This window comes from Myotis yumanensis, unplaced genomic scaffold (genome assembly GCF_028538775.1).
Source record: "Myotis yumanensis isolate MYYU_CA2020_CCGP unplaced genomic scaffold, mMyoYum1.0.hap1 SCAF_10, whole genome shotgun sequence".
NCBI lineage: Eukaryota > Metazoa > Chordata > Mammalia > Chiroptera > Vespertilionidae > Myotis > Myotis yumanensis.
Window position 1 is genome coordinate 6,744,048 of NW_027223761.1, and position 15,194 is coordinate 6,759,241.

A 15,194-nucleotide genomic window follows, 5' to 3' on the forward strand; every position below is an offset into this window, starting at 1 on the left:
AGGGTAGGATGACAACGTTATAAAGATGTGAGTTCTCTCCAAATTCACCTGTAAACGCAATGCAGTCTTAGACAAAGAAGAGGCGGCGGGGGGGAGGGGAAGGAGAAAGCTGTGTCTTTTCCTTACCAGATTATAAGATCACGGTAATAATAATAACAAAATGTGGTACTGGCTCAGGGACAGGCACATAGACAATGGCAGAGAAAGAGAACTGACAGGCAGGCCCAGTATCCACAGGGGTGTAACTTATGATAAAACTGATGATCCTGTGGATGATGGGGCGGGGGGGGGGGGGGGGGGGGGATAGGATTCCTATGGAACAGCACAGGCAAGGTGGCCTGTAGATGGATTCATTAATGAGAAAGTAACTCAACAGAGTTAATAGAAGACCCATAGGAGAATATGCTGTGATCCAGGGCAGTAATAAAAGACACCCCCCCCCCCAAATTATAAGAGAAAATTAGTTACTGAGGTAGTAGAAGTGAGCCAGCTGGGCTGGGTGGGTTCAGGAAACAAGTTACAGAAGCAGAAGAAGGGCCCCTGGAGCTTAGGAGAGAGAAAGGCCAAGGCAATGCGAGCCCAGGGGGAAGGAGAGGCAGGGGGGAGAGGTACAAGAGGGAGAGCACCCATTCAGCAAAATTTCAAAAGCACAAAACATAAGCACCCTCCCCCGCCCCCACCCCAAACCTGATGAACTTGATTACCCTGAAATGAAGAAAGTCTGTTCCACGAAAGACACCTTGGACAGCGTTGAGAGAGTGGGCAGAATAGGAGAAGGCATGTGTGATGTCTAAAGCCAAGACATTAAGATCCAGAATAAATGAAGGACTCCAGCAAACCAACACAGTAGGCAGCAAATCAAATAGAACATGGCCAGGATACAAAGGGGCGATTCGCAGAAGAGGAAAACGAAACCCAATGAGCCCACGAAGAGATGATGGAAATCCTCAGTAATGAGGACGGGCAGCTGACAACAAAGGCCGGACACTGCACACCCACCGGCCTGGGGCACATTCCCAGGCCGCTCCTGCCACGTGGAGGGCGCGTGGGGCTGCAGCCAACAGCGGGGCATGTGGCTCCACCAACCAGGGCAGCGTCTGGGAGGCCAGCTGGCTCTGCTGATGCAAATCCAGCGTTCACACGCCTGGGAGCATGCGAACAGCAGTCTCACCCAGGGAGTGGGACTAGGATGTGGGGATAAAGGGGACACAGACATGCAGAGTGGGGCAAACGTAGGTTTACAGTTGTTCATGACACAAGAACTCATAAATAATAACACAAGAATAAATTCTGTTTCACGTCCTCACAACTGTGAACCTACGTTTGCCCCACCGTGTACATGCATGCACACAAGGCAGGGGGAGACCCAGCACAGGCTGGCAGTAATGCTGCACCAGGAATTGAATACTCACGCGCACGCACGCACACGCGTGCTCGCACAGGCACGCACATACACACACACACACACACATGCCTGTGGGGAGGGGAGGAGAAGCATCAGCCACGGCCACGCCCACGTTAACAGCCCAGACCCAGACCCCTACCCACACAGGCAGACCCTGAGGTCTTTCTGTCCCTGTCAGGCCTTGAAGAGTCCAGAGGAGGAAACCTCTGTGTTGTCTGCAAGATTCTAGTGTGTGTGTGTGTGTGTGTGTGTGTGTGTGTAAGGGAGAGAGGGACAGTTGTGTGAGTATGGTGTGAGTGTGTTGTTGGAGATGGGGAGTATCGGACAGAGCTATGGAGTTCGAGAATGTAGCAGACATGGGAACTGTTTGCACTGTTTCAGAGATAAAACTGCAACGGTTTCTTTGCTTTTCTCTTTGTTCTTTTGTAGCTCATTAAATACCAGCCAGGCAGGACTGGCGAAGGCAAATTTCAGATTGCTTTTAGCATAAGTAAAACGAGCAAATTAGGCTCTTTCTTGGAGAAAAATAAGAAAAGGGTTTTGCATGTGAAGGGATAAGGAGGGTGCTGGCAGGACCCGAGGGAAGAGGACCACCAGGGGTGGGGAGGAGCAGAGACCCTAAGCCCAGGCCCGGGGCAGCACCCTGGAACATGTCTAAGGCCCAGGGCCTGTGCTGATGGCGGCTGGCCCAGCCCTCAGTGGGCCAGGACTGTCGGCCCCAGAACAGCGCCTACCCTTGCCTCTGGCTGGGCCAGTCCCGGAGGGTACCACCCCGGCTTCTACCCGCCGAGGCACTGTAAGGAAATGATCGTTTCATTGTCCACATATAAAGTTACCTTGTATATCATATTGATGGTGTTTTCAAGCTTCTTACGGCTCCCGAAGCATTACTGCTCTGGGCAGGAAGGAGCGTCAAAGATGAAGAGAGGGCACTGGCCCTGAGGCCGGAATCTGGTTCTGACTTGACCCCATCTCTCTGTTAAGCTCCTGACTGGGTTTCCTTTCTGCCTCCTTCGGACGCCCTGCCAACCAGCCCCACCTGGGGCCGTGGCTGCAGCTCAGCACCCCTTGCCAGCTCTGTGGGAAGGGTCTGTATGAAACGCTGCCCTCAGCGGGTCCCTGAGTGGAGGGTGAACTTCTGGCAACGGGTTCCCAGGCAGACAGGCTGAGTTAAATGTCCCGGAACCCTCTGCAATTGTCCTCCATCGTGATGACATCCAGGGGCACAGCTGGGTTTGGTGCCAGAAACACCTAAACGCCCTACTGTTACCGCAGAAAGGGAGGGTTCAGTGTCCCGTTATCCAGATCGGTTTAAAAACCACACTGTTCTCCTTGTGACTATTTTTACAGTGACCTCTACTTTAAACAATTTTTAAAATCTATTTTTAAATTGACTTCAGAGAGGAAGGGAGAGGGAGAGAGAGATAGAAACATCAATGACGAGAAAGAATCATTGATCGGCTGCCTCCTGCACACCTGTACTGGGGATTGAGCCCCAAACCCAGGCATGTGCCCTGACCAGGATCAAGCCGTGACCTCCTCGTTCAAAGGTGGACGCCCAACCACTGAGCCACACCAGCTGGGCCAGTGACCTCTACTTTTAACCAGCGGAGTCTGTTTCCACTTAGGGATGAAACAGGGTCCATTCCCAATAGGCTACCTGAGTTAAATTGTTGTATCGCAAGTCAGCGAGCTGGACAAGACGCCTAATGAGCCCATTAGTTAGGCGTCATCTTTATTGCGCGCAGGTTCAGAGCAGATGACCTCTGTCAGATTCTGAACAAACACAGGAGGGAGTATTTTCTTTTTATGTATATCCTTCTAGTTCAGTGGCTCTCAACCTTGGCTGCACATTAGAATCACCTGGGAATCTTTTAAAAATCCTGATTTCTGGGCCTCATCCTCCGGAAATGCTGTTTCTTTGTTATGGGGTGAGGCCACAACATTAGTAACAAAGAAACAGCATTTCCGGAGGATGAGGCCCAGAAATCAGGATTTTAAAAAGATTCCCAGGTGACTCTAACGTGCAGCCAAGGTTGAGAACCACTGTTCTAGTTCTTTGTGTAAGACAGCTTGTAACCTTGAATACATACCGTATTTAACCAAACACCTGTCATATCGATACAACTTGTAACTCTGAATACATATTGTATCTAATCAAACACCTGTAACCTTGGATGAACAAACACTGAGCAAAATATGTGAATTAATATTAGCAACAGTGTATCAGCCCCTTGAGACGGCTAGCTTGCAAGGTCAGGCAATTAAGTTTATCTTTTCTATTATTCAAGCTAAAAAGCAAAGCTATTTTACAGCCTAAAAATAACAGAGTTGGCCCAGGGAATAAGAGACTAAGAACAACAGAGTAGTTCAAACAGCAGTTTTCCCAAAGGAGGGACCATTACGCTTCAAAGTGAGGCGATTTAGGGGAAATGGTGGCATCCAAATGGCCGGTAGGTATGAGAAACCCAGCCTGTCTGTGCGCGTGTCTGTGTGCGTGCACGTGGCTCTGTCTTTGTGCAGCCTCTTTTGTCTGCGGGAACAAATGCAAGAGTTTGTGTCTCTTGAACCTGCGCCCCAAGCGGAGAAGGAGACCGGACAGGGCAAAGCCAAGGCCTGGAGAAGATTCTGGAAACCCTGACCCCCGGTCTCACCAGCTCCGGGAGGCAAACCCTCCACCGGCCCAGGGGGGCTGGGCGGAGCTCCGCTGCGGGGAGTGCGGGGCGGAGGGCGGGGGGCGGGGGGCGGGGGGCGCGGGCCGGTCCGGGCTGGGCGGGGGGCGGGGCCGGCGCGTGACTCAGCACTGGGGGCGGGGCGGGACGGGACGGGACGGGCGGCCCGGACGGGGCGGGACGGGGCGGGACGGGGCGGGACCACCCTGTAAGGCTCCAGGCCGCGGCCTCCGGAGCTTTGCCGCCGCCGCCGCCGCCGCCGCCGCTTTGCACAGTCGCCAGTGAGTACCCGCCGTGGCTCCGCGGGGCTCGGGGCGGGCGGGGCTCCCCAGGCTTGCAGCGCGCCCCGCTCGCGGCCGGGACCCCCCTGCAAAGTCCTGCCCCGCCCCCCGCCACGATGGGGATCCAGGGCACCAGCGCGTGGTTGGGGTTCTCAGGGGCCCGGCGTCCCCGGCGCAGAGACCGGCCCCTGGGAGGCCCGGAGCGCCCAGAGCCAGGGGTGGGACTCCGGGAGGCGGGTGGGTGCGCTGCCCCGCACAGGACCCCCTCGAGGACGCTAACAGACTTCTCTGTCCCCTCCAGTGGCGCCCTACACCATCGTCTACTTCCCTGTTCGAGGTAGGGGCCTGTGACTGGGGGGGGGGGGGGGGGGGGGTTGGGGCGGCAGCCTGTGGCCTCTCACCGACCTGCCCCCCCCCCCCCCCCCCCCGATCCCCGCTGATCCTTCTTCAGGGGCTGCTAGCCCCGGCCTCCTTGTCCGTGTCCCTGAGCTCCCTCGTTGGAGTATCCGACCGCCTGTGGCCTGTCCCCTCTCCAGGGAGCAGGCCCCTCCCCGCGGCACCGAGGTTGGGGTCTCTGCATCTCTGCAGCCCACGACCCGTCTCCCCTCCCCAGGGCGCTGCGAGGCCACGCGCATGCTGCTGGCTGACCAGGGCCAGAGCTGGAAGGAGGAGGTGGTGACCAAGGAGACCTGGCTGCAGGGCACCCTCAAGGCCTCCTGTGTGAGTGCTGTGCCTGCGGGGCCAGGGGCTGGGCCTTGGGGGTGAAAGTGGGGGGGGCAGGCCAGCGGAGCCCCTCTGACAGAGCTGTGCCACCCCCAGCTGTACGGGCAGCTCCCCAAGTTCCAGGACGGAGACCTGACCCTGTACCAGTCCAATGCCATCCTGCGCCACCTGGGCCGCTCCCTCGGTGAGTCCTGAGGGGCAGGGGGCCCAGTCCCGGCCGGGCGGGGGATACCCTGCTCTGCACCCCTGTGGAGTGGAGGAGAGGCAGGCAGGGAGGTCAGATGGCCTGCCCGAGGTCAAGCCCAGGTCGCCTGCAGCCCTTGCCCCATGCCAGGCTGCCTCCCACCGAGTTCTGAGCACCTACCGGGTCAGGACTGCTCCTTCCCTCCGGCCACATCCTCCTCCCTCCTGCCTAGCTGGGCCCCCGGGCAGCCACATGGCCTGTCTGTAGATCCGCTCTCATGTGTGTCAGCTGACCAGTCATGCTGTGGGCTCTCCTGCACCCCTTCCCTGCTCTCCCTGCCCCAGGGCTGTACGGGAAGGACCAGCGCGAGGCGGCCCTGGTGGACGTGGTGAACGACGGCGTGGAGGACCTCCGCTGCAAATACGCCACCCTCATCTACACCAACTACGTGAGCACGGGGTGGGCGCAGGCCGGCAAAGATGGGGCCTTACTGAACTCTCATCCCACCCACACCCCTCATGTGGCGCTGGCTGAGACCTCCCTAGGCCGGGTTCCTGGGCGGGTGTGGCTCTGTGCTGGGGGCCAGTAACCAGCAATAGCCGAACAGTGCAGGGACAGGAGACATTGAGCCAGGGGTGGTCCGGAGGGCTTCCTGGCGGGGGCGGCTACAGCCAGCTCCTGGAAGGGAGTATGCAGACACAGAGCGCATTCAGGGACCCAAGGCTAGTTTAACAGAGGCAGGGCGCGCGTGGCTGTGCGTGAGGGTGGGAGGAGGTGGAGCTGGAGGGGCAGTAGGCCCAGGGCCGGAAGGTCTGAACCCCCCGGGCTTACACCCGCTCCTGCTGGGAGGAGGGAGCCATGGAGGAGTCTAAGCAGGGTGGTGTCCAAACATGAGGTCTAGGAGGATCCTCCAGGGCTTCTGTAGGAATCTGCTGAGAGGTCACAGGGCAAGAAGGAAGGAGCCGGCTGCTGCAGTGGACAGCATGCGGCATAGCCTGGGGTGGGAGTCAGCGCGGAGCATGGGGCTCTGAGGGTGGTGAGTCACAGGTGGGGCCAACAGGAGGGGGGAGCTGCAGTGTGGGGGTCAGGAGGGTGACCGGTGCCGTGTCTCTGGCAGGAGGCGGGCAAGGAGGACTACGTGAAGGAGCTGCCCGGGCGCCTGAAGCCCTTTGAGACCCTGCTCTCCCAGAACCAGGGGGGCCAGGCCTTCATCGTGGGCAACCAGGTGAGCGACTGCCCTGTCCTGCCCCTCCCATGCCACTCTCACTTACCGATGGGAAAAGGTGCAGGGAGTATGTGAGCCGTTCATTGCGGGACAGACCTAGGGACCGGCTCAGGCCCTGGGCCCCCGCCTCCCCTCACCCTCTGGTCTGCTCCCACCTGCTGATCCCCCCCCCCACCCACCCACCCTGCAGATCTCCTTCGCCGACTACAACCTGCTGGACTTGCTGCTGATTCACCAGGTTCTGGCCCCTAGCTGCCTGGACTCCCTCCCCCTGCTCTCGGCCTATGTGTCTCGCCTCAGCGCCCGGCCCAAGCTCAAGGCCTTCCTGGCCTCCCCGGAGCACGTGAACCGCCCCATCAATGGCAATGGGAAACAGTGAGGGCCTGTGACGCCCTCAGCACGAGGCAGGGGCTGCCTGCCTGCCTCCCCTTCCCTTCCCTGGACCAATAAAATTGCCAAGAGAAAAGTGGTGCCGTGGGCATTGAGTTTCCTGGGGGAAAGGGCTGTGGGACACTGGAGATGGCCTGGCTAGGACACTTGAAATCCTAAAACACCATCAGTGTCTACTGGGAGCTTGCAACACAGTCTGTTTGCTGAACTCCAGGAAGAGAGAGAAGAAAAAAAAACAGGAAGAGAAATAACAGATCCCTACCCTGGAGGTCCCGGTCCCGAGAGAAAAGGCTCACTTATGTCAGCAGGCTTTCTAGCCCCAGCAGGCAGCTTGCCGGGGGACTTTAGTCCTGGACAGCGGGAGCTGAGGGGTCCCTCCAGGGGACTCGTGTGGGCAGCTCAGAGCAGCCCAGGCTGGTTGGTGGGAGGGTTGGTCACTCTTCTGCAGGTGGGGCTCTCCTGGCTTCCTCGGACATTTCGGGCAGAGGAGCAACACGGAGATCAGGTGCCTCCCGCCGCCGCCTCTCACCACACCCAGGTTGCTAAAGGATGGAGCCTGAGAAAGAGATCAACATGCCTGGGGGAGCTGGGGGAGAAGGGGGCGCGGGGTCGGGGGGCGCGGGGCAGGCGTGTCCACCGTGGAGAGAGTCCAGGCAAAGTGGAGGCACTGGGGTGTGAGCAGGTCAGGGCTTCCAGGGATGGCTGGAGGAGCCACGGAGGCCTCCTGTCGTGCAGCCTGGAGGAGCCTTGCCCAACCTTAGAGTCACCGGCCCAAAAGGGGGACTCACATAGGGGAGCCCCTCAGGAAGTCAACCTCTCACTTGAGAGGCCTCAGGCCGCAGAGTGGGGTCAGCAAAGGGAGGCCTGCACCACCCACATCTCAGAGGCCCCCCTTTGGGGCCGTGGCGGGGGCACTGCGGATGCTTGGCCGCCACTGGGGGGCCCTGGGAGCGGAGAGCAGTGCCAGGCACTCCCTGGGCGTTGCCCAGGAGGCTGAGGACATAGGTTAGAAGCTGGAACAGACATCGCCTGGGGGAGGACTTTGGCTTTAAGATATGTGGCTCCAAACTGAAAAGACGGGTATCCTTGAACCGCCTGCAGCCACACCTGCAAATAACAGCAGTAGCTGCTAATACTTAACTGTGTGCTGGTTCCCCGCAGGCATGATGGGACAGGCTGCGGTACAGGCATGTCAAACTCAAAGGCTTACATGGGCCAAATAAACAAGGTTTAGTGTATGTGGACCGCAGAGAAAAAAAAGCTTCAATTTCCATAGAAACGTAGGTTTATTTCGATAGAGACATGCTGAATACAAAGGGCTGAAATAAATGAGTCATCGTTAACATAAAATAATAGAACATTTTAATAAAAATTAATATTTTTCACCCTAACCGGTTTGGCTCAGTGGATAGAGCATCAGCCTGCGGACTGAAGGGTCCCAGGTTCGATTCCAGTCAAGGGCATGTACCTTGGTTTCGGACACATCCCCAGTAGGAGTGTGCAGGAGGCAACTGATCGATGTTTCTCTCTCATCGATGTTTCTAACTCTCTATCTCTCTCCCTTGCTCTCTGTAAAAAACCAATAAAATACATTTTTTAAAAGAATATATTTTTCTTGAACATTAACTTACCAGACACTGAATAACTGCACAAACTAATAAGTGTAACGCAAATAAACTGATTTTTCTTGTTCTCCGAAAACAAAGTATTTCCTGTTGCGCACACCAAACAAGTCAGTACAAGACTAATGACGTGGCAATTGGCTGCTAAAATATTCACTGCTAGTATTAGTGGAGAGAAAAGGGAAATGAATGCAACACGATTATAGTAATCAGTCATTAGCAAAAGTTGTAGTTTGTTATTAATAATTATGTATAACCCTAGTCGGTTTGGCTCAGTGGCTAGAGCGTCAGCCTGCAGACTTAAGGGTCCCAAGTTCGATTCTGGTCAAGGGCACATGCCCGGGTTGTGGGCTCAATCCCCAGTGGGGAGCATGCAGGAAGCAGCTGGTCAATGATTCTCTCTCATCATTGATGTTTCTATCTCTCTCTCTCTCTCTCCCTTCCTCTCTGAAATCAATAAAAGTACATATGTTATAAAATAATTATGTATAACAGGATATTGTAAAAAGTTACAAAATTTTTCATTAAAACATTTCTTATATACTGTTATATTGGCTGGGCCACAAAAATATTCGTTGTGGGCCGCTTGGGTTCTCGGGCCGAGAGTTTGACACACTTGCTGTAGTATGTTACTTTCCTTAATCCTCACCACCCTTGGGTAGATACTCTTTTCCCTGTTTGTGGATGAGGAAACGGAGTCATAGAAAGTTTAACTTGCTGATGGTGTGAATTGGGGCACAAAAAAGGTTGTTCGTCGTATCATTGTGGTCGCACGCATTGAAACAGCATCGATGTCCAGCAGGAGACTGGCTAAGTGTGTTAAGTGCTCACACGATGGACTTGCTGCCGTAAAGAACAAGAGCCTGGGACAGGCTCTGAGGGAGCAGTGGGCAGAGTGGGGCCGCCTGCATGCCAGGGGGCGGGCCCACATGCTCCACCAGCCTGGCCTCCGGAACAAGCCGAGAGGCCCAGACCCCAGGTGGGAGGGGCAGAAACTGACAGCCGGGGACCCCAGGGACACTGCGTCCACCAGAGCTGCCCTGAAGTTTACAACTTCAAATTCACCCAGAACTTCCACCCGCTTCCCTCACTCCTAACACGACAAATATCAATGGACAACAAATAACTGTCTGATATTTGAGAGAAATCTCTCACATAAAAGAGAGAGATTATAAACAGGAAAATAAAAGGAACGCAGGGGAGATAGAGACCGTGCAGGCTGCATGAGAAACTTCAAATAAACTTTTACCTTCAGGGCGATAACAAAAGACACCTCATCTGGAAGACAGGAAAAGGGCAGTGTCGTGAAAAGCTCGGGGAAACAGGAGCTTGGAACTTCACAGTATAACAGTGGAAACGAGCAATCTTGAAGATAAAGTTGAAAAATCCACAGGAAAAAAACAGAACAAAAAGATAAAAGCATGGAAAGATAAGAAAAACAGAGATTATTCCAGGAGGTCCAGAGAGGGAGAGAGAGAGGGGAAGGGAGGGGGAGAAATAGGGAGCAGGTGATCAAATGAGCAATACAATGAAACCTCCCCGACTGGAGAAGATGAGCTTCCGGCTGAAAGGCACAATGAGAGCCAAGCATATTGAAAGAAAAAATAAATAAAAAAGACCAAAGACTGACACAAAAGCAGATGGTGAAACTGCAGAGCCCCAGAAAGAAAGTGAAGACCCTGCAACCTTCCCGAGAGAGGAAAACAGGCCTCACACACGAGGGGTAAGGAATTTGGAATCGCATCGGAGTTCTCGCGGGGATTCTGAAACATGCCCACCAATACTCTACGGCCTCCCCCGGAAGCTGGGCGGGACCTGGGAGAGACAGTCTCCTCTTCTGCCCCCTTCTACCCACATGCAGGGGGCTCTGTGCCCATGTCTACCACACGCAGCGGCAGAGTCATGCATATACCAGAACTTGGTATGTGACAGCCATGGCATTATGAACAAGTTCTTTAAGTAAAACTGATTTATCATATTGAGAAAAATTACTGGATCCTTACCTCACGCCATATACAACACACTCCAGGTAGACGAGCAGTTCTCAACTGGGGGTGTAATCCCAGATTACATTTGGCAATGTCTAAGATATTTTTGTTATCACAACTTGTAGGGTGCTACTGGCACTTAGGCATCCTGCCGGACATCCTACAGTGCACAGGACAGCTGTCCAACAAGGACTGACCCAGCCCCAAATGTCCACAGTGCAAGACCGAGAAACCCTGCAACAGGGTGCACGTACACGTGAAAGAGAGAAATAAAATACTACCAGAAAGAAATGTGAGAGATTTCTGCATGACCTTGGGCTGGGGATGAAGTTCTTAAACAAGGTCCCCAAGTGAATACATTTTACTACTTACCCAAACTAAGGATTTCTCTTGTACAGTGATGGTTATTGCTTATCAGGTGATCAGATAGATGGTAAACACAAAAGAAATATTTGCAACCACCTGTCGTTTTTAATGTTGGAGTTGGCATTCCCACTAATCTTTTAGAATCCTCTCAAAGTCACGAATACCACACACACACACACACACACACACACACAAAACCCCCAAAAAACACACACACACTCCGTCTCTTATGAAGGTGGGAGACATGGGCTTCTATGCACGCCCCCTCCCCCTACACATTCATAAAGCGAAAGCTAGTGGGAGGTCAAAGATTTTGGGAACTGGAAACAACAGATTTAAAACTCTACAATAGGAAACGAGAGAAGGCGCCTTCCTTTCGATTGCTCTTGGGACATTTTCTGTCATAACCATCCATTATGCCTCAGAAAGCTTCAGAACTTCCCAGAGGGAGAGAGAAATCATCCAGACATCAGTCTCTCATTATAAGACCGTAAAACAACAAACATAAAACCAGGAAACAACAGACCCTAATGTCCACAGTTATAATAGTCACATTTGTATATCTGTCTTAAAATGACTCATGCCAGAGAACAAATCAAAACCAAAACTGAAGAACTTCCAGCAAATCGTGGTGAAGAAGCACCACAGATGGGAAGCCATGGGCTGCTGGTCCCCATGATTCCAGTTGGTAATTACTCCCGGGATCTGAGGGAAGGAGTTACAGCCTTCCCCGCCCCGGCCCATCTCCAAAATGGCTTGCCATTCTTGGCCCTTTGTTTTTCCATCTCGATCAGCGGTTCTCAACCTGTGGGTCGAGACCCCTTTGGCGGTCGAACGACCTTTTCACAGGGTCGCCTAAGACCACCGGAAAACACATATGTAATTACATATTGTTTTTTTTAATTTATGGGAAGTTATTTTTTATTTTTTAAATATATTTTATTGATTTGTTACAGAGAGGAAGGGAGAGAGATAGAGAGTTAGAAACATCGATGAGAGAGAAACATCGATCAGCTGCCTCCTGCACACCTCCTACTGGGGATGTGCCCACAACCAAGGTACATGCCCTTGACCAGAATCGAACCTGGGACTTTTCAGTCCGCAGGCCAACGCTCTATCCACTGAGCCAAACCAGTCAGGGCTACATATTGTTTTTGTGATTAATCACTATGCTTTAATTATGTTCAATTTGTAACAATGAAAATATATCCTGCATATCAGATATGTACATTACGATTCATAACAGTAGCAAAATTACAGTTATGAAGTAGCAACGAAAATAATTTTATGGCTGGGGGTCCCCACAACATGAGGAACTGTATGAAAGGGTCACGGCATTAGGAAGGTTGAGAACCACTGATCTAGATTTTATTTTCATTTTCTTTTCTTTTTGGTGCCGAAACCCGGGATCTAGATTTTAGTACCAGTTTTCCCAGGTCCCTGAAAAGTCGTGATGGGTTTTGATTGGAATTCACAGCGAGTTGACAGATGGAACTGGAGGTGTGGCATCTCTGTGCTGTTAGGGCACCCCCACCGAGCAGCCAAGGTGCTGGCGGAGGCGAGGGGCGTGGGGGTCAGGAAGGAGGAAGGAAGCAGTAAATACTGGCTGTGGCGTCTGGGCCCCTTGCAGCACGGGGGGGGGGGGGGGGGGGGGAGCGGGGGGGCGCCATACGCCCTCTGAAGCTCTGAGTTTTGTAAGTGGGGAGGAAATTGGCTTGGTCAGGTTTGACGTGGTCACGGGAAAGAAGGATGCGAGGGAAGACAAACAGCTCACCTGTGTCTAATAATAAACACAACAGGTTGTTCTCTTCCTGCTGATTGACAAGCCAGGGCCTGGCGTTTCTCAACACTGAGCTCCTAGGAGTGGGGAAGACGAGCCTCACGTTTCTAACCGTCTGGGATCAGTCAGGGGCTGTGAGCTCTTCCTGTGGCTGTTATTCCCCAACAGCCACCCAGGGCTACAGGGACGAAAAAGAATAGACTGAAGCTTTTGTGGCAAAGAACCAACAATGTGGGGGACATTCCAGAGACCTGGACCTGCTCTGCTGAACGTGGTTTGCTGCCAGGAGGTGCCGGGCTGGGTGGGGCCGAGGGGTCTGGACTGGTGCCCGGGACCTCTGCCCAACTGTGTGGCCTCACAGGTTCTCCCTGGTGGGAGCGCAGATAGCGCCCAGAGCTCAGGACAGTGTGAGCCAAGGAGGGGCCCTGAGACACTGGCGGGCTACCAGGGCGGTTCTCGGGGCAGTGCGAGGTCTGCGGAGCGTGTGAGGGCGCCCTCCGCTGGAGAGCAGGGGGACATCGGGTCTGGTTCACGGTGGCATTGCTTCCCCAAAGGCCCTCACCTCGTCCCGTGTGCACCCCACCAGTCATGACTGATTGACTCTACTTTCTCAAGTGTAAATTAATGGGGAAAAAGATTTCCAGTTCAAGGTAGCAGAGTACAACCTGAAATCCATCCTGTCCTTCTCAAACACATCCAAGTCAGAGAAGAAAAAAACAGTTAACAATGAAATCTCTGACACACACAGAAATGAAAAAGGCAATTCTGTGTGGACTTGCAATAGGCCTCTCTCTGAAGGAAAGAAATGGGGAAGACCCCACAGCCCGTGTCTTAGCCAGGAGGCAGGAACTCAGCCAGGGTGAATGCACAGGGCTTTGGGCCAGGCCCTCAGTCCGGGCCCAGCTCTGGAGAGCAAAGCTGAGAGCCCCCTGGGACAGGCCAGTCTCTACCAGCCGGGGGTGGGGAGTGGGGGGCAGAGGGGGCAGGGAAGAGGGGAGAGACCAAAAGTGCCCTCCCTGTCATGTCACAAATGGAGTCAACTCAGAAGATCAGAGTGCAGAATTTGGGAGGGAAGGAAGGCCAGACATATTAATTAGCTTTTATTTTTTTCCTGGAAGGGGGGTAGGGGGAGAAATTTAGTTATGACTGTTAGAAATGGAAGGAAAACCACTAAAATAGAAATAAAATGTATAGGTGTTCAAAATTGGCTCAAGGAACTAAATAACCACAAAAGAAATGGAAACCGTGATCAGATCACCCCTAAGCAGAGGCCGCAGCTCCAGATGGCCTTACACGAGTTCCAGTCACGCTCAGGAAATGATCATTTTTACGCTCTGCAAACTCCTGTGCTGCAGAGGGAAAAGGTGGGAAGTGGCCCACCTCATACAAGGAAGCTCACTGCTGACACCACTATTCAACCGTAGCCTGAAGTTCTTAGCTGGTGCAAGAAGGTAAGGAAAAGAAACCTGATATTGGACAGGAAGAGACTCAACTCTCATTACTTCTCAACAATATGATCATCAGCATGGAAAATAGAAAAGCTTGAATAGACACACTTTTATAAAAGGGGAGTCCGTTAGGGGATCCAGATACAGACTCAATTGAGGCAAATCAACAGTTGTCTATTCACAATCAATAGCCGATTATAAAATGTTATCAGAACAGATATCACAAAAACATGGAAATGCAAAACATCGCATAAAATTCCTGTATTAAAAAATGTGCAGATATTTTTTTAAAAGAAAACATCCTAAATGTTTAGTGAAGCACCTAAATGATCTGAAAAAATGAATGACATCCCATTCCTGAGTAGGAAGACTTAATATTGTACAGACTGGGTCTTCTCTAAATTAATCTACAGGCCAGTGTATATAGCCCAACATTCTTTAGGCATTTGCTGTGTGTCCGGCACTGCTCACTCATGGTTCCCATCGTTAGCAGATGTATGTTACCTTCATTTCCTATTAGAGGAAACTGAGGCGCGGTTCCAGGGTCAAGATGGGAGGCTGGGTGACTTCCAGGAGGCTATGCAAAATCGAAGGAAAGCTGAGGGCCATGGGGGCCATGGGGCAGGGCCTGAAGGCACAGGTACAGGGAGTGTTCAGAAGGCAGAGTTGGCAGGATGCAGTGAATCTGGGGAGATCTTGACACACAGCCCCCCCCCCCCCCCCATTGTGGCCTGGAGGCTGGTGGCAGAGGCAGATGCTGACATAGGATGGGACAGGTGCAGAGGGAGAGGTGAGAGCCAGGACCTGGGACACTTCGGAGAAGGGCTTCCTGGGAGGTGACATGAAGTGGAGCCTGGAAGCAGGTGGGGGCGGGTTGGAGTGGGAGATGTAGGGTCAGGAGACCTCAAGCCAAGTTCTGGCAGATGCTGTGCTGGGCAGGCCACTCAGTGTTGCTGATATTCTATCCTCTTCTGAAAACAGGGGCTCGTCATTCCAACACCCGAGGTTGTAGGAGGATTAAAGAGATAACACATGGCGAGTGCTGGGCACACAGCCTGGTGCTGGATGAATGGGAGACCCTGCCCCTCATGCTCCATTTCCCATCATCCC

General features: G+C 53.2%; 1 protein-coding gene across 1 annotated transcript; it reads left to right on the forward strand.

Annotated features, from left to right (window-relative positions):
• Window positions 1-4,232: 4,232 nt before the first annotated feature.
• On the forward strand, window positions 4,233-6,956 carry GSTP1 (glutathione S-transferase pi 1). Its single transcript, XM_070427656.1, has 7 exons — window positions 4,233-4,358; window positions 4,660-4,695; window positions 4,972-5,078; window positions 5,178-5,265; window positions 5,610-5,713; window positions 6,383-6,490; window positions 6,681-6,956. Coding segments are annotated over exons 1-7 (633 nt in total). The 5' UTR covers window positions 4,233-4,357; the 3' UTR covers window positions 6,870-6,956.
• The last annotated feature ends 8,238 nt before the right edge of the window (window positions 6,957-15,194 follow it).

Coding starts and splice junctions, on each gene's coding strand:
- GSTP1 (XM_070427656.1), top strand. Junction 5,266..5,609: donor CCACCTGGGCCGCTCCCTCG/GTGAGTCCTGAG, acceptor TCCCTGCCCCAG/GGCTGTACGGGAAGGACCAG. Junction 6,491..6,680: donor CCTTCATCGTGGGCAACCAG/GTGAGCGACTGC, acceptor CCCACCCTGCAG/ATCTCCTTCGCCGACTACAA.